Source organism: Phaeoacremonium minimum, assembly GCF_000392275.1.
Source record: "Phaeoacremonium minimum UCRPA7 unplaced genomic scaffold PA7_03_scaffold_351, whole genome shotgun sequence".
In the NCBI taxonomy this organism is placed as follows: Eukaryota; Fungi; Ascomycota; class Sordariomycetes; order Togniniales; family Togniniaceae; genus Phaeoacremonium; species Phaeoacremonium minimum.
The window spans coordinates 13,786-31,740 of record NW_006921255.1 but is presented as its reverse complement, the minus strand read 5'-3'; the positions used below and the strand labels follow the sequence as shown (position 1 = coordinate 31,740).

Genomic DNA, 17,955 nt, shown 5'->3' with positions numbered 1-17,955 from the left:
ATCTACATTGAACATTTCAATACTTTGGTTTCTTTATGCTGTGACGTGTTTCATCCTTGATTAGAATTGTCTCAACATCTAAGCCATGAATGCATGTGATGTGTTCAGAAAGTGACTCAAATAGCTTCTGTGCCATGATAATCGATATCATTGTGGCATAGAACGATCAAGGCTGCGACTATCGAGAAAGGTAATATATCTTACAGATTTATAGTCAAACAAGCAGACATGAACCTTTGAAACTTCTACCTCGCCATATTCAAATGAGAACACTTGACACTATTTATCCATGAAGTCCTCCGTGCCCGCGATGATCCCTTCACGTATGACCTCGCCTATCACATTCCGTTCATCGTTGTCGTCGTCATCATCCGGGAAAGCAGCTGTCACGCCCTCTTCGGGGAGCCTGGTCGGATAAGCTGTGCACGCACAATCAGCCCAGCAATCATGGTCCAGTACAAGCCATCAACTTACTGATCATCATCTCCAACGTCGTCGCCGTCCGCGAGTCCAGCATGAAGACATCGCTGTCCACGTACTCGAGGTACATCTCGTACATGAATTGCACCCGGCGCAACTTGCCTCCCGTGAGGCCGCCCAAGCCCACCAGGGCCCCAAAAGTCTCCCCGTCCAGCTCCCTCCCGCATGGCTGGTGTGTCAGGGCGCTGTACAGGGCGGACAGGAAGTACGTGCTCAGCACCATGTCTGGCGGCGGCCAGCTCTCCGGCGACCAGATGGTCACGGGGCGGAGCAGCGGGTTGTTGGTGCCGCGGGCGAGCCGGTCCTCGGCGGCGCGGAGGTCGAGAAACCCCCGGAGGTGCGAAAACAGCGGCGGGGCGAGCACCGCGTTGAAGGCGTGGCATGTGCGCCGGGCCACAGGATAACAGTCGCGTGGGAGGCACAGCAGGATATGGGAGAGGAGTTCCGGCGGGAGGGAATCCATCGGAATGAGCCTTGGTATTACGCTCCGGCTGAATAAGGGGGCTCGATCTCTGTGTTCGAATTGGTATACGGATGGATGATCGGTGTAAGTGCTTGGGCAGGCGCATATACTGTAGTGCCCCGAGACCACCAGGAAACAAATACAGACCTGAGCAGGTTACGGCTCGCTCCTTATTACATCTACTCGTTCGCACTGAGCATCATCTCACTCGTTTGCGAAGCATGCACGAAGCTCCCGCGAGCGCGGCGGCCCTGGGCAGCGGCCGCCGTCGCTACTGGCCAAGACTCACGCGCGTAAGCCGGCAATAGCGACGGTCCCCAGCCCGACTGACTGTTCGTGTCCATTTCCTGATGCAGCCGTCTCTCCTCAGGATCATGGGCAATTGGAAGGATTCTCGAAGGCCGCATGGTCTGCATTAGGGTCTGTGGTGGCTTGGGGAGCGTTGCAAGGTACGTTATAGGTTTGAATAGGCTCGGAAACTTAGCTGCTGATGGGATTATCTAAGACGGTTCTCCTCCTATCAACTCCAACCAGAGTCCGACGCATGCCCTCAATAGGCAGGCTGGTTTTCTTTTGGGATCCAGAGCGAGAACGCCACGTCAACGCCCTCTCTTCAGCTTGGGGGATGGCCATGTGTGGTCAACCCAGCCCTACGCCAGTCCCAGCCCTACGGTCCATCCACTCAATTTAGAACGGGCGTCTCCAAGAAAGAAGACTCGTCCCTCCACCACTCGCGAAACAGCCGCAGCCGGTCGCTCCTCTCCTTTGCGAGCTTCCTCCCAGTGTCCGTCTTCATCATGTCCTCGATGAGCAGGAGCTTCTCCTCGAAGTGCTCGATGGAATCATCCATCGATCTGCCGGTCTTTGCCCCGCCGTACGTGAAGCACCGTCCCACCCCGATGGCGCCTATTGCGTCGAGGCGGTCGGCGTCCTGAACGACTGCGAGCTCCGGGTGCGCCTTGATGAGGTCCTGGACCTTGGCCAGGTCTTTAATCTCGCTTGAGTAGCTGACGCCCAGGCAGATGGTCTGGACGTTCTGCGCGAGCTCCTCAGAGGCGCCCTTGTCGAGCAAGATCTGACGGACCATCGTGCTCGCGTCCTCGCCGGGCTTGAGATACTTGCGATCTCCTACATCATGTAGCAGACCAGCTAGGACCACCGTTTGGAGATCCAGGGCTGGGTTGGTGGTGACTTCCTTAGTATAAATATAATGAGCCTGTCCCACGACACGCTGGATGTGGCCGAAGTCATGTGAGGCATCGTAGTTGCTCATGTAGTCCCTCACGAAGTCGGTGACGGTCTTGATAAGGGGATCGGTACCCAGCGAGTCAACGATAGCCATAGTTTCGTTTCTTCTCTTTTACTCTGGCCATCGTGACTCGTTAGTAGCCGTCCTCGTAAGGTGGAGATAGTTGCAAAAATTTCTTAAGAACCAACAAAGAAGTGAAGAGCCCGTTAGAATATAATATGAGAGCAGAAGTCTGGGGACCTAGTAATACTGTATCTAAGTCAAGTCCAGATTGACTTGGTATCAAAGCCAGTATACCAATGGTAAGAATGGGTGGGTGTCTTGTTCGACCATGGTGGGTTCACAAGGGGCATGAAAGTCGGGCATAGTCTCACCGTAGATCGAAGATAGGTCTACACGGAGAGACTCTGACCAGCGAAGATGGATCTCCTCTCGTTGAGACAAGAATAGTCAAGGAAGACGGAGCGGCCCGGCTGGCACTTCGGAACTGGCGCCTTGAAGCGAGCGACACAGGCGGAAGAGGAGATGGACGAGCGGTGACGCGAATGCAACGCTTAACCGCCGATGCTGCAGTCAGATATTCAGGCGAGTTGCTCTCTAAAATCGGGCGCAATTAGCAATCAATATCAGAGCGAGCTGCGTGGATCACTGTGCTGCTTGACAATGCTTGATGTCTGCTACATCCAATGGTGTACGAAGGCTACCCCGTCGTATCGATCGAGACTATCTCAAGCATATCCGTTCAGGCACGACACGAGGCAAACACCCCTTCTAGACTCGTGGAGATGAAGGTGGAGGTGGATTGCGTGTGACGAGAAAGAGGTTCCTCACATACCCGCCGAAGCTACTGAATTGCATGCATTAGGCCGAGAGATGGACAGACGGGGTCTCACTTGATGGTGTACAGAACGGAGGAGATGAGGGTGTGCTATGTTTCTGACCAAGAGGATTGAATGACTTGCCTGATAGATAGATTGTGGAGTGTGTGGGAGGATTGCTAGGCTCCTAGGCAGGATGAAGGGCGGGAAGGGTGGAGAGGTGGAGACGGTGTACAACGGCGGGCCGCGCGAATCTGACCGCGGGAATCGGCATTGGAGACACCTGGAATCGTGCAAATTGGCTATGTCGTCCAATGGATAGACGGGCAGCTACAGATGACGGCAACAGCAGAAGCAGTCACGACATGGCAGAAGCAACAAGAATAAGTGGCGTGCAAAGTAGACACCAACAAGCACATTGCAGAGATGTCACGAGTTCCCGCTCAACTCATCTCCTAGAGAGAGCCAGGGAGCGTTCTCGGACTGGTTGCAACTTCAAGCGCCGTGAGCAGCTACAGAAAGTCAAAGACAGGAACTTTTGCCATCGTTTTCACCGAGCTGACAAGGTCGTATTCATGATGGTTGGCTGATCTGGTAGCGGGAGGCCCGTTCCGCATCTTGGGGTATCGTGGTATTGTTACCATGAGAAGACCACTTGGTAGACTCCATGCGTCGTCAAACACAACGCGATTGCCGTGTCTCGGTCGCTTAGATGGCATGTTGAGCCGTTTGCTGAACAACATCGTGATCTCCGGTTCTTGGATTCCGGGAGATTGGCCGCAACCGCCTACGTTTGCCAATGGGAACAGTGAGAAGCTCTGAAGCCCTCGACGAGCATGGAAGGTGTTTCCTGCATTGCATCAAAGACTGCATGGAGCTACAGGCCAGCTCCTCGTTTATATCCCTGAAGAGGGGCTCACGGGAACATCCAGAGGGGAGGATGACCCATCTATGGGCATATGTCCAGGCTGGGGCAAGTTGTAGCGAACTGGCCGTGCATACAGCCAGGCTGACATGTCGACTTGTTCTCTGAGTCTGTCTTCTCCGGACGGCAGAATCCAGGCTGCTCGTGAGTGGTAGCAGGGTGCAAGTGCCTCGCGACCGGCAGTGATGGAGATGGGGGCAGAATGAAAGGCTGTCCAGTAAGCGGGCGAGCTCGCTCAAGATGATCTTCGGCCTGTGCGCAAGAGCACAATTCGTCTGTTCGTCCGCATCATGCAGCCACCGTCGACGCGGGTGGCAGGGTGATTGGCCGTTTATTTTTGACGCCCTCGATGGAGCCGGGCTGTCGTGATATCTCTTCGAGGCAAGTCGATATAGGTGCTGACCCCCGCTATTGGCCAACGAGGGCAGGGATTTAGACGCCCATTGGTCCCGGAGAGGACTAGCGCCATCAGCACGCCCGTTCACACATATCGGCTTCTCACTCCTACTCGCTCTTCACCACGCCAGCCAACCCCAAGGCCGCTCTCTCTCTCCTCCTGCCCATCTTCTCCGTCTGCCAGCATATTTCCCTCTTTCTAGCCGTTCACGTTGCTTAACCGCCCGTCATGCAGTAGTGCCCCGTACTACGCGTGGTAGGTAGTAGTTGTGGTGGTAGCACTTCCAAGGTTCCCTCTGCTATCGCCCTGCCTGTCACGCCTCTCCTTTACGTCCTACGGAGTGACAAGCAGAATGCAGGCGGAGACTACTGACAGTCGTCTCCCCTCTTTTCTGTGATATTGCTTCCTGCACTCCACCACACAGAAGCCGCCGTCGGTGGCATGGCCCCCTCATTGGCTTGCTCCCCTATTGGCGATATGTAATGTCTAGTGTGAAACTAGTGCATGCCGGCCGGCATGGGCCTTGATTGCGCTGCTGCTGCAGGGAAGCAAGGCCTTCCACGAACGGTGTTGCTGCGTTCTGGCTGCTGGCCTGGGTAACCACCAGCGGAGGCCGTGATATCTGGCCGCGCTCATATAACAGTTGGCTTCCTCTCCCTCCCTTTCCGTCCTTTCCTCTCTTCTCTTCTTTGGCAAGCATTCAACTCTCAAAATCCAGTTTCTGTTTTTCCTCTTTCCCCCTTTGTTTTTGTGTGTTTTCTCATCGTAGAGCTGTGCTCTGTCGATTAATTCAAAAAAATCTAATACCAAAATCCCCAAAGTTATCACAATCTCTCTCTAGTTGCCGGTCAACTATCCCCCCTAATAAGCAAAAACTGGTTTTTACTTGCTCATCAAAGTCGATATACTCAAAACAAATCTTTGTGTCTCGAGATTTCTGCAGCATCGACATTAGTAATAATATAAAAATGGCGGCTACTCAACTATCATTCTCTCTCCGCGTCTCTTCAGGCGTCAAGACCGTTCATTTGCTCGGCTCCTGGGACAACTACGTCGGCCAGCTCCCGCTCTCCAAGGACAAGAACTCCTCCAAGGGAACCTGGAAGGGCACCTTCAGATTCCAGGGCACCACCCTTGAGGCCGGCCAGCGATACTGGTACTACTACATCATCGATGGTTACCACGTCTCCCACAACCCCAGCGAGGCCTCAACCACAGAGCCGACCACCGGCCGGGAACTCAACATCCTAGATGTCCCATCCGAGAAGAAGTCCAAGTCCTCATCGCACTCTTCTTCCAAGGACAAGTCATCCAGCAAGCACTCCTCCTCGTCCAAGCACCACTCATCATCCAAGGAGAAGTCTTCCCGCCACCGATCCTCTGACATCCCCAAGGGTCGTCCCCTGTCCGTCTCCCAGATCAAGGCCCCCAAGCCCGTCGCTCCCCACGCCACCAAGAACATCCTGAACGCCGACTTCGACGAGGTCGACGACTTGGCTCAGCGCTTCGGCTCCGCCGGCATTGACGACGACTACTACGGCGAGATCATCACCGACTTCGACAGCGACACCGGCTCGCCCGTCTCCAGCAACGGCTCCTCCCTGTCCTACCGCTCCGACAGCTCCAGCCCCATCTCGAGCATGTCCGGCTACAGCACGCCCGGCTCAGACTGCAGCTCCTGCACCTGCGAGCGCTACGGCATCACCCGCAAGGGCGACCGCGTCCGCCTCGACTGCGGCGGCTCCCGCTGCGGCTACGGCGAGGACAGCTCCGAGTGCTCCTCGTCCGAGGACGAGTACGTCAGCCCCGCCAGCTCGCGCCGCAACGGCATGGTCGTCCGCGCATAAGCCGTCTGATGTCCGCCTCGGGGGAGGACCAACACGAACATCGCCCTCTTCACACCAGAGAAACGCCAGGCTGATAGAAGAAACCAAATCAAAAGCCGTTCATTCATTTCCGAGCAAAAGCGAGATGGCGTCGCCATGCCATCGCCTCGCGGCTCGCGTCTTGTTGCTAATGCACCACCTGTCCGTTGCACACGGGCGAGGCACGGCGAGGAAGGGGGGCTGTGGCCGCCGGGGCTGGGCTTTCACTGGCATCAGCAGGCTGGTCGCTCTTCCGAGAGCCCCTGACCCGCGTCCCCTCCTCTATCCTCTGTGTCTCCGCGTCAACACTTGTGCCCCTGTGCAACAAACCCCACCAGCTGGGTCCAATGCTGTGGCCTACTTTAAGTTATTTCGTTTGTCTTGAGATACTGTTTTTCGGACAACATTCCGGAGCACCGGGGCGGGCCTTTTTTCGAAGGTCTCCTCCCCGGACCAGCTCCAGGGCAAGACTGGGGAGGTTTTTTTTCCCATGCCTCACACGGGGACGTTGGTGAGGCTGTCAAATCATGTGGTCTACGGAGCTGGATGTTTTGGAAGGTTTCCTGTAGCCAGCCATATGAATCAAAGACACCAAAAAAAAGAAAGCAAGGCAGACATTCAGTCTTAACACCTGCCTCTAGGACAGTGGGTAGATGACGATTGAATCTATTCATTGGACATGTGCCTCGCTCTCCCGTGACTTTCATGTGATGTGCCTTGCCGTGAAGACCGATTTGTGACAATTTCCAACTCGACTCTTATACAATAATAGCCTATCATGTCTGCTTACCCCTGAATCCCTCTAGAGCCTCTGAATCCGGAGGAATCCTAAGGATGATATGCAAGATGACATGCAGCCACGTGGTGGGCAGAAAACTTCGAGTTCACAATTATTGGTCACAATTTCGAGTACTAAGGAATGCTTATAAAGGAAATCAATTAGCAATAACTATCCTGGTCCGTCCACACCGAACGGTGGTCGGCCTATCTAGTGTTCTCTTTGGTGTTGACCTTTCCATATTCCCAGACCAGCTGACTTGTTCCAGGAACCCCTCCCCTCCTCAGCCTATGTACACCAGGGAATCGCGTGTTGTGTGTCGATGGTACAGCGAGAATGATCAATTGGACCTCTTCCTCCTGACGCCTTTGTCATGCTCTGTATAATTGAACAGAAAAGAAAAATAAAATAACCGATGTGGTTTGCCTTCAACAGGGGATGATACCCCTCATATCCTAAACAGGGTTCTCGTCTTTCGGGTGTCGCGGGTTGAGGAAGAATCCCCCCTCCAACTATTGTGTCGTTCGACTAACCCTCAAAAGATGATACCAACTGAAAATCCATTGGGTCGATGCCATATGACCTTTATATGTAAATGCGATATCGCAAAGAAAAGAAAACCAATACCCATTTTGGTCATGAATGGTAATCCAAGGAGACGGAGGCCGTTATGGCCCGGTCATGTCTGACGTTCATTAATGTTCATAACCGGCTCCACGTTGCCAAGGGCTGAAGTAGTTGTTAGTTGCTATGACCTTGAAGGATATGGAGTTTGTAGACTTACCTGGCGTTGTTTTGTGATCGGAACCCGGCGGGGCTAGCGTTGTGCTGTGAACGATAGCCGGAAGACAGGTTTGATGTTGAGCCGTTGAATGGACTCGGGGCTCTGTTCATGGACTGGCCACTGTGTTGCTGGCGGAGGTACTGTTGTCCTCCGTACGGGCTCTCATACCCTTGCTGAGGCGGCCGTCCGTTCGCGGGGAACAAAGGAACGGAAGGATCCACGGGTGAGCGAGGAGGCTCGTTGTAGTTGGGCCGGTATGAGTTAGCTGTGCCTGGACGAATCGGCATGTTCGAGGGGTCGGTTCGGCGCTTAAGCGAATCCGATGAGATCGAATCGGCGTCGTCATCAAGATCCAGACCAGGCTTGTAGCCACCCTTGTCACCTCGGGCAGTTGCTGCCAGGGCATCCAGTTCGGTGGTCGTGGTCAGCTGAGTCTGCGACTTCATGAAAGACGCACGATCGTCAGCCATGAACTGGTATCTGCCGTCGGGGTTCTTGCGGAAGAAGACAATGACAGTGGTGACGATAAGCATGATCAGGAGGACCAGTGCAAAGACAGCGTTGGCAATCCAGAGAACCACACCGACGACACCAGTGACCAGAGGAGGCTGGTTGAAGACATCCGTGAAGATCAACAAGAAGACGGCGTTCAGGAAGTTGATGGCGCAGATGGCAATGTTGAACGAGTTTGTGCTCTTGTCCATCCAAGGTCGGAGGACAGAAGCCCCAATGAGAGCACCGGCCTCGATCAAGATGAAGGCAATGGCCTGAACAGTGCCGCTCGACTGGGCGAAGGCAATGAACATGCCCTTGATGAGAATGTAAATGAGGTAGGGAACAATGAAGTAGTAGGCGGAAGCGCGGAATTGCACGTAGAGGAAACCCCACTTGTTCAAGGCCTGAGGGTCGGAGAACAGGATGTAGGCAGGGTTTCTGTGCATGGCGACGGAGCGTCGTGCAATACGGATCACCTTCGATGCAGCCCATCCAAGGGTAGCAGCCATGCCGAAGAAGAAGAAGACGGCGAGAACGACCTCAGCAGCAGAGTCCTTCTGTGTGAACTCCCACATGCACAGGATGGTCATCTGAGGGAATCCGATGAGAGTCATGCGGAAGAGAATACCCTTGAGGACAGTGAACCAGCCATTGCGGAATTCGAGGAACTTGTCACTGGCCATCCACTTTTGCTTAACGGCCAATTCGCAGAAACCCTTGAATGCGGCAACACCGAGGATGGTGAAGACGACGAAAATACAGAAGAAGGCCAAGCCAGTCATGAACAGGTTGGTCGACTCAATCGCTGCTCGGAAAGCAACACGCTGAATGCCATAGACAAGGTAAGCTCCAGATCCAGTGGTGATGTTTCCTCGCTTGGCGAGCTTGATTGCAGGCTCAACAATGCTTCGGGGCATCATGGCAATGGAACGCTTGAACAGGTTTAGGGCAGGCTCAGCAACCTCCAGAGAGCGCTTCTGAACCTGAACAGATACGGTGGTCAAAGAGTCGAAGAGCGTGGATGGCGTGCCTCCTGTTGCTCTCTGATACCATGTGAAGATACTCTGCATAAAGCCAACTCTAATAATGCCCATACTCCACTGGAAATCCTGTGTCCAAGACATCACAACGGGCGGTAACGGAACGCCGGTAAGACCAAGCATAGCCTGAGCCTGGAAGTAGCCGAACAGAGAGAGCGCGTTAGCGGCGACGTGAGATGCAGCGTTGGAGTGACCCAGTCCAGAGACAACGGCGGATGAAGCCAGGGCGAGACCAGCGACGATAGCGGTGGCCCACTTCACGCCAATCAAATCGACAGTCTTTCCGTTTGAGACGTTGGCCTCGACGCAAGCGACACTGTCACCAGTCTTGCTGCCATCCTCAGTCATGTTGATGAAGACCTTGACCTTGGCATCAAGATCAGGGAAACTGTAGGCGATTCCAGGAATCTGGCTGACGGCATCCTCGCTGACGGGCAAGACGAAGGTCAGAGGAATCTTTCCAGCAGTCATGGGGCAAAGACCGGCGAGGCCGACGTCGCAAGGATCGACGGTTGTCCTGATAATCTGGTATCCATAGGCGGAGATGGCTACATCGAAAACAACGCTACCCTGAATAGAGGAGACAGCAACAATGTCGACCAGTGCAGAGCCGTTGTTTGGCGTGAAAACGACGCTGAACAGACTAGCAGTGAAACCAGAGTTCTCCTGGCATGTGTTCAGAGAATTTGATTTCAGTAGCGGCTCTCCCGCAACGGTCGGGGCGATGAACGCTGCGAGAGAGGAGAGAAGGAGAAGCGGTGTCCGTAATGAGAACCGCATGGTGAGAGATGAATTCTGAAGACGCTCTCGATGTGACTTGTGGTGCCCGGCGGGCTATTAGTCGAGAGGGATGTCTCGTGTCGTCGAACCCGTAGATTTCTTTCTTTGTTGTCCTTCACGAAAGACCGGCTCTAGATGGCGAAGGGAAGAATCGAGATCTACCACAGCATCCAAGGTAGATCGAGCGAGGGAGATTGCGGTGTTTGCGGATGAAAATGTGGCGGGTTGCAAAAGAAGTCGTAGGAGAACGGAAATGGATTCAGGAGGCGCGATTCGGTAGGGGGTGTCCGCTTGTTGTCGGATGGTCGAGGCAGGGAATCGAGTAGCGAGAGAAGTCTGCCTGTGGACAAAAGTGAAGTCAATTCAACTTCCAACCCCGAATCGAATGCTAGCGATGGTGGTGATAACGCGGAGAAGAAAGGAAAACGGCGAGCCGGTCCTTCCTTGCGGGCGGAATCGAGATGTTGGATTGTGGGATGTTGTTTGGCGTTGCGCTGCGTTGCGTAGAAGAGAAAGACGACGAGCGAGTGATGGATGGATGGGTGGATGGGATTGGGGGGGTGGGAAGGGGGTAGGTGGGTAAGGTAGCGCAGAGCAGCGGAGCGTAGCGTAAAAGCAGGAATGGACGGAAGTCGGTGCAGTGCGTAATGAAAGGGGAGAAACTGGGTTTACGGGGGTTGGCAGCACCACCCACAGCCATACACAGACAGACACAGGCAGGAACGGGAATCTGGGCACTGGGCACTGGGCACTGGAGACTGGAGGGGGCAGGTGCCAATTACGCGGACTGTCGGGCAGATCAAAGTCACTCGCTCTAGTCACCCCGGCAGAGATGAGTGCTCTTGGCGCGCATTGGTACAAAAGTGTATTCTGCCGGCCCACCCGATTTACTAGCGCATGCCAGATTCTGACAAGTCTCCCACTCCCAAGGTGGGCTATGCCGTCAGTGATCTCCCTTAACACGAGTACTTCGTGTTCACTTTTCCCTCGCTCTCTGCAAGGTACCTGCCGTACCCGCTGGCGAAAGAAAAACGCCGGCACAAACCATAATAATAACGTGTGCCGTCAGCACCTCACACGACACGCCTAGGAATGCGACGTTAGGAACGCTTGCCCACGTCCCCCAGAAAAGGCTGCTCGACTCGACTGCAGGAAGAAAAAGATCGTATTCGACCTGACCGGCCGCGTGCTCAGAAATCTACGCGCATCCACAAACGAGGCGCGGTCTTCTAGAAGGAAGCAAAATAACATTACCACCTGCGGGGAATGTGGCCATCGACACGGGGTCGACGGGCTACGTTACCTACCGTAGATTATGATAGACCAACCAGACGGACAGCGAAGCCCGTGAGTGCAAGCAAACACGCTGCCAGCCGTCTCTTTCAGAGTCTTCTCGTAGTGAGCGGCGGTGGCCAAGAGGCGCGCATCCGTCCACTACAAAGGGAAAGCCGGAGGTGCTGCAGGCATGGATTCTGGCACCAAAAGCGTCATTGTCCCTCCTTTTGGACGCTGTGGCCAAGGTTCGAGCGGCCAGCAGGTCAAACCTCATCATCATCGTCCTCAATAATCATGCTTGCTTGGTCGGCGTCCGTTCTGCACCATCAGCTTTGGATTCACGGACCTGCCAGACCCGAGCGTCTGGCGATAGATAACTCGTCCAAAATCCCCGATTATAACCAGGATGGCGCTGGCGCTCAGCGAGGGCCCGTGAGGCGACACTCTGACAGGGCAAGCGAGCAACTGGAGGAACTCAGGACGACACACAGAGGCGCTCTCAAATGGCAGAGTGGGCCAATGGGGACGTCTCGTCACGGAGCACCTGGGGATTCTGCCGCAGCTCGAGACACAAAGCGTGTCTGGACATATTACGGGCTAGCACAGCCACGCTCGGCCCAATGTCCAACCCCTGCTTCCCCGTCTATCCCTTTTTTAGGGGTCCCATCTGCGTATCCCATTTGGGTGTCCTCATCACCGTGTAGTGTGAGTAGTGTAGACACAGTTCTTGCCCTGGTCTGCCATCCAGTAGCCGTGTGATGTGTCTGGTGATGCACCTTCAACCTTAATGCATGTTCAGGTGTGCTGTGGTTGCTTAATCACCATGCATCATAGCCACCTTGAAGCTGGCTGTCACGAACAAAAGAGCTCGTATGACTGACACCCATCTTGTGGTTACAGGGCGGTGGAGCGTTGCATCTCCAGTACTGCCACCAAAATGTCTTACCACGATACAGCCCAGTCTACCACAGTATGGTACAGTACAGTCCACTACGTTTCTGGCTGGGCGAAGAAAGCTCAGTGGACATTCGCGTGAATGAGAAGTGTTACACCAAGCAACGAGGCGTCCAATGCTGCAACGCAGAGAAACATCCACATGCCTGTCGCGCCTGGGCGATCGCAGCAAAACTCGGCCAGGGGAATGGGTTTTATTTTGAGAAGCACTGGAGCCCTCTTCTTCCTGAGTTTGCTCTCAAAACCCTCGATTGACATCACTCTATCCATGCGTTCCCCATAACATGCCGATCCTGATCGAGGGCATTCGAGATTATCAAACACAAGGGCACGACGGCACGTCCCCTCGCTTGGATATAATTGGCCTGTCACCCTTTTGAGTTGTGAAACGGGTGTGCACCCCTAGGCGGGGATGGCATGTTTTGCAACTCCTCCAGAAAACTGGGCTTCTGATGTCTGTGATCGGCCAAACCCTATGAATCTAGATGCTTCTCCGTCCGTCGATGTCCTGTCGACAGCGGTTCAGTGAATTCTAGGTTTCGGGAAGGCAAGATAAGCTCTTGAGTGCATGCGAATCACCGGGCCGGATATCCTTCGAAGTTGTGACCCGTAAATCCCCTTGCTCGTACGGACGGCTATCGTCAATGCAGAAATAGGCATCATGTCAAGTGATTCACATGTCATGAACAGCTATAATCCCAGCATCCCCAGGACAGGATCAAGCTTTAAGGGTGGTTTATATGTACTATCATTGATCATGCTATCATGCAAAGTCCCATCCAGTCCAAGACCAAGCCGTGTCGCTCTATCCAGGCACCGTCTTGTAGCCAGCGGTGAACCATGCTGTCCCAAACGCCAGAAGAAAACCCAAATAGTCGTAAATGCTTCCCTTAAATACCGGGTGCCGATCATGTCATCTTTATACAGCCTGAGAATCGTGGTGGGCAATCAGCCTGCCTACCAATTGGGTGCTTGTGTCTCCAATTTCACACTTTCTTCATAGCCAGAGCGGCGTCTCTTGCCAGGGCTTGTTGCTGAGGGAGTAATCAACGCCATGCTTATAGCTAGCCAGAAGCTCCTCCTGGTCAACACCACAATGTGACTGGCCATCGCGGCCCTCGAACCAGCCAAGCCCGTAGGTTTTACCCAGGCGGTCGAGTGTGCGAGCCATGTCAGAGTGGTTCAGCTTCTCAGTGCCCACAAAGTCGTAGAGCATCTTGCTTTGATGGATGAAGGCGAGGATCGACGCGATTGTATTCGGCTGTCGAGGCAAGAACGGATGTCTCCTCCGCAAAAATGCAATGGTCGCGATGACTGTCATGTAGAAAAGGATGAATAGCGCCATCCCTAGCGAGATCCAGAAAGACAGCGCAGTCTCCTGGCCCGCATTGATCTGCTTTTCCGTCTCGTTGTCAGGCTTGGGATGCCCAGGCTGAAGATGCTCAATGAAGTCTTTCCCCTCAACTGTAGCCAAACTCGTGACGAGAATCGTCAGAATCTCCGCAATGACTGTGCCAAAACCAACGAAAAAGACCAGGAAATGGCCGTTGAAGAATGCCTTCAGAGCCACCCAGGCGAAGGGCATAGCAGTGTAATCAAGCGTGAGCGTCTTCGGTGGTGCGTGCCGGCGCCAAAGGAGATAAAAAGGCTCCATCATGCGCACGTCTGTATCCAGACTGCCCCAACCGAGTTTGATGCAGACTGCAAGCGCGGTTACAACCCACGGAGCCTTGTCAGTAAGATATCCTGCCGGCGAGAACAAGAAGACCGGTATAAACACCATGAATGCCCCAATGCCCAGGATGAATGGAATTGCGCCAGTTGGTCGCAGCATCAATGGATGCGGATTCTCCGATAGATGATTTCGTTCATACTCAGTCTCCGCGTGCTTCAACAATGGTGTGTCGTCATCCGGCGCCAGTGAGGAGTTTCGCAGAACATACCGATGGCTTTTCAGTTTATGATGTATATCATTATGTGTCGCAACGTCCATGTCCTTGAAGTCCATTAGGATGTGGCTGACATTGGCCATCGCGGCTAACCCGGCGATGCCCTTAACATCGGCGAGCAGGCCCGACCTTCTCCTCTGCAACTGGTAGAACAGCACACACCCCAGAACGGCAATGATGACAAGGGTTGCAGTCAAGAACCGGGACCAAACTGGGTGGATCAGGATCTGCTTCTCACCATCCGGATCCTTCAACCGTGCCGCTCGGTCGGGGGATAAGACTATGGACGCCGCACCGAGAGTGGGCACTAATGAGACAGCCAATATCGACGCGACTGACGAGACAGCTACAGCGTAGTGCTGAAGGAATATGGCTCTGATGGGGCGTAAGAAGTTAAAGTGAGTTATATAGTCCACATTGATCGACCTATTCGCGGACGCACCGCCTTCTTTCGAGAGTTGATAAAAGGCTTCTAACCGCTTCACTTCGAAATCTGTGATCTGCCACAAAACGCCAAAACTAACAGCAATTATTGTCGGCGCGAATTTGAAGGCGAAGTACACAATCGGCTCAATGTCTCCTGGGGCGTGGAACTTCACCAAGGGCTTCCTGGCAGACTTTTGGTAGAGGACTTCTTGTCCAATTCCAAGACCCGCGGACAGGATGACCAATAGTAGCAAGTACGGCCATCTCATAGAGAATGGCCTCCAATTCGGCTGGGGATAGAAGATCTCCGTCCTTTTGTTCTTGACAGGGAATGTTGAACCGCGTATATTCGACATACCTAGGCCCGTGTTCGGGCCCGTCACAACGCTGAGGTCCACTTCGGATGCATTCATATCGGGTTCTTCCACAATCACTTCAATCACTTCTCCTCGCTTGTTTGCCTCACTCTGAGCAAGGTCTTTGCGGGTCGCCATGCGACTTATAGTCGGCGCCCTTCTCGAGAATGACCGAGACAGAGCTCGAGTTACCGGTGGGCCAGTTGCCAACAGGTCAGACTCCCGTATTGTCGTGCCAGCCTTGAACCCTGCTCCTAGACCACCAGTCAACCTGCCTTTAGCCTCCTGCTCTTGCATACTCTTAATAAACGGATCGTTGCTACTCATTGGCCCAAGTGTAGACGACCAATCTACCGGAGTGCTTTCTGGCTCGTCCCTCGCGATCGGAGAGTATGGCCCAGAAGTGCCCATCGGCGCGGCAGACGACAGCAGAGCCAAGTCTATGCTCTCACGCCCTTCGTCAATGGTCTCCGGCGTGTCTCGCAAGGTGCCTCCGCTGTATGTACTGCGTATTCTGCCGTTTGCTGAAGAACCTCCCGTGACTGGTACCGGCTCGTATCCTCCACCACTGCCATATGCCGAAAACGGCATTGACCATCCTGACGAGCCTGAGTATGCCCGTTGCGCTGGCGAAGGTCGACTGCCGTCGTTCGAAGACTGGAGGGAAACGATCGACTCTCGGCCGCGAAGTGGGGGGTTGGCTGGGTAGTCATCGTTGTAATTCTCGAGGTCTGTGATATCAGAGATATTCGAGATGCGATGGCTCAGAGAGTGATTATCTGTCGAGCCTGACCGAGGCGGCCCTCCTGGCCTTCCGTCATAGTACGCCATCTTTCAACACAGCATGTTCCGGCGCAGGGGGTGGTGTTTCGACGATCTGCAGGATTCGTGGAAGCTATAGGCGCCTTATGGGGGTATTCGATAACAGTAAACGAGTGACACCACTGCAGAACAGTGAGAAGAGGGAGTGATCACAGAGTGTATTTCGCGATCAGCAGTGACTCTATTCCATGAAGGTCACGGTGCATGAAAGGCCTCTTGTATCTTGGAACGAGGGTAGAGAAGAGCGCAAGTTGTACGTCAGTCGCAGGCACTCGGCAGTGTAGATGTAGGATGAAGACACAGGATGCCCTGCGACAGTGCTGGCGGGCAGTCCTTCCAGTTGGATTCCTCAGGGTCCTATGCGGCTGAAATCTGTTTGATCTGCCTCTCCCTCACTCTCAGTAGCGCTGAGCGGAGGCCTGGGGCTCGCTGGGGCAGGCAGGCGAGGCTCCGTGCTAGTTTCGAAACGAAGTCCACTTTGGGCAAGAATATGGCGCAAAATTGGAGCTCTGGAATCACTAGGGCGTCTCGCGTCAAGCCGTGGCGGAGCTGTCAACCTATTGCGAAGAAACGCGAGAGACAGAAAGAAGAGCGTCTCAGGAACGTGACAGTCAAGGAGAAACGAAGCATGTCAAGAGTCAAGAGTAGTTGTCAGATCCCCAACCCAACAGTAGTTGCTTCTGTAGGGAGTCAGAAGAGGACGGAGAAGCTGTACGGTACGGATCTCTCAGCTTGGCTCTGACTCTCTATATCGGTGACGGTTGGTGCCGTAAAGACCAATCAAGAGTTGCGAATAGCGAGGGCCGAGCAGTTGACCTGCTGGACTACGCAACTTGAGACTTCCGATCCATTTTGTTGGCACTGATCGCATGCCTGGGCTGGTGACCTCGTGTAGAGAGACCGGACGCGATCCTGGGGAGACCCCCGCGAGGCCTCACTTCAGCGTGGTTGCCGCTGGGTGCTAATCCAATCATGGATGCACTCCGCGTTAGTGGGCACTGGGAACTAACTGTGGTGACGGAGCCGTTAGGCGTACCCGCCAATAGCATCCCCTTCCCTAACGCTATTAATAGGGTGCATCCGACCGCATAGCGGAGGTTGGGGGCTGAATTCGTCCAAATTGGATGTCCAGCTCCTCGGGACAGAAGCCTGCAAGACCGCATCATGGCCTGCTTTGGTCTGGGCTCCTCCTACCAACATCCATCAAGTCGTCAGGATGAGTAGTATCGTGATTTTGAACAACCCGTTGATGATTTCCTTCACAAATGAAGGCACTCATGCTATGCAGGCGATACTGCGTCGCTGTTTATCCTCAAAAGCCCAGTCTAGGTGAGTCAAAGCTTCTTCATATCAGTGCCTCACAACATCCAGGTCGACACTCTGAATTTCACATCTGAACGCAAATACTGCTCGTGTGTTGACCCTGTCGAATCAAAAGGGAATAAATGCATTGCATCACTAGACGCAAACACTCTCGGGCCTCTACCGTTGTGGTGGCTGAGAAGGTTCACTGCAATTTTAGACTTTCCCAAGAGCTCTATCTAGAAATGACAGTATATCGAGGATTGTAGGCGAGTCAAGGTCCAGCCATCCCTTGGGTGAGGCTAAAATTGCAGTGAAAGCGCACTTGGCGGCAATTATGTGATTGGAAAGAATGTGTCGGAGAGGCAACCTTCCAAAACGCAAGCTTACAGGGCATCGAAAAATAAGATATGATTCATCCGATCTTGCTGGACATCAATCTGAAATGCATTCAATTTGATGAACGGAACCCGAGTCTAGCAACTCATTACCGTGGGACAGACTTGCCGCCTTTTCCTTACTTGCAAGATGCAGAGCAGCCGAACCACCGCCGGCTAATTAACCCGTTGCACGGTGGCTGCAAGATCCTGATCTCAACGGCTGCTGAGCCTTGTCTGCTTCCACGGCCAAAATCATCTCTACAAGTGTCGTACTGAGAATGGTGATTCGTCACGCCTGGAATTGATATGCTGTGCTTGTGTGTTAATTGCGTGTTGAATTGTCCGACTGTCGTGCATCCTATGAAAACGGTGATGGACACGGCTCAAAGGGGCAGATCACGATCCCCTTTCGTCGAC

The 17,955-nt window shown here is 53.8% G+C and overlaps 5 protein-coding genes across 5 annotated transcripts; 1 reads left to right on the top strand and 4 right to left on the bottom strand.

Annotated features, from left to right (window-relative positions):
* Positions 1-279: 279 nt before the first annotated feature.
* UCRPA7_4564 (putative cyclin-like f-box protein) lies at positions 280-943 on the bottom strand (the record flags this gene model as incomplete). The annotated part of the gene is made up of 2 exons (XM_007917116.1): positions 280-419; positions 475-943. The coding sequence occupies 2 exons, from the start codon at positions 941-943 to the stop codon at positions 280-282; spliced, it is 609 nt and encodes a 202-aa protein (XP_007915307.1).
* A 682-nt stretch (positions 944-1,625) lies between these two features.
* On the bottom strand, positions 1,626-2,285 carry UCRPA7_4563 (putative hd domain-containing protein; the record flags this gene model as incomplete). The annotated part of the gene is made up of 1 exon (XM_007917115.1): positions 1,626-2,285. The coding sequence occupies one exon, from the start codon at positions 2,283-2,285 to the stop codon at positions 1,626-1,628; it is 660 nt and encodes a 219-aa protein (XP_007915306.1).
* Positions 2,286-5,300: 3,015 nt separating this feature from the next.
* UCRPA7_4562 (putative gtp-binding protein) lies at positions 5,301-6,179 on the top strand (the record flags this gene model as incomplete). The annotated part of the gene is made up of 1 exon (XM_007917114.1): positions 5,301-6,179. The coding sequence occupies one exon, from the start codon at positions 5,301-5,303 to the stop codon at positions 6,177-6,179; it is 879 nt and encodes a 292-aa protein (XP_007915305.1).
* A 1,576-nt stretch (positions 6,180-7,755) lies between these two features.
* UCRPA7_4561 (putative calcium-related spray protein) lies at positions 7,756-10,074 on the bottom strand (the record flags this gene model as incomplete). The annotated part of the gene is made up of 1 exon (XM_007917113.1): positions 7,756-10,074. The coding sequence occupies one exon, from the start codon at positions 10,072-10,074 to the stop codon at positions 7,756-7,758; it is 2,319 nt and encodes a 772-aa protein (XP_007915304.1).
* A 3,226-nt stretch (positions 10,075-13,300) lies between these two features.
* On the bottom strand, positions 13,301-15,172 carry UCRPA7_4560 (hypothetical protein; the record flags this gene model as incomplete). Its single annotated transcript, XM_007917112.1, has 1 exon — positions 13,301-15,172. The coding sequence occupies one exon, from the start codon at positions 15,170-15,172 to the stop codon at positions 13,301-13,303; it is 1,872 nt and encodes a 623-aa protein (XP_007915303.1).
* Between the last annotated feature and the right edge of the window lie 2,783 nt (positions 15,173-17,955).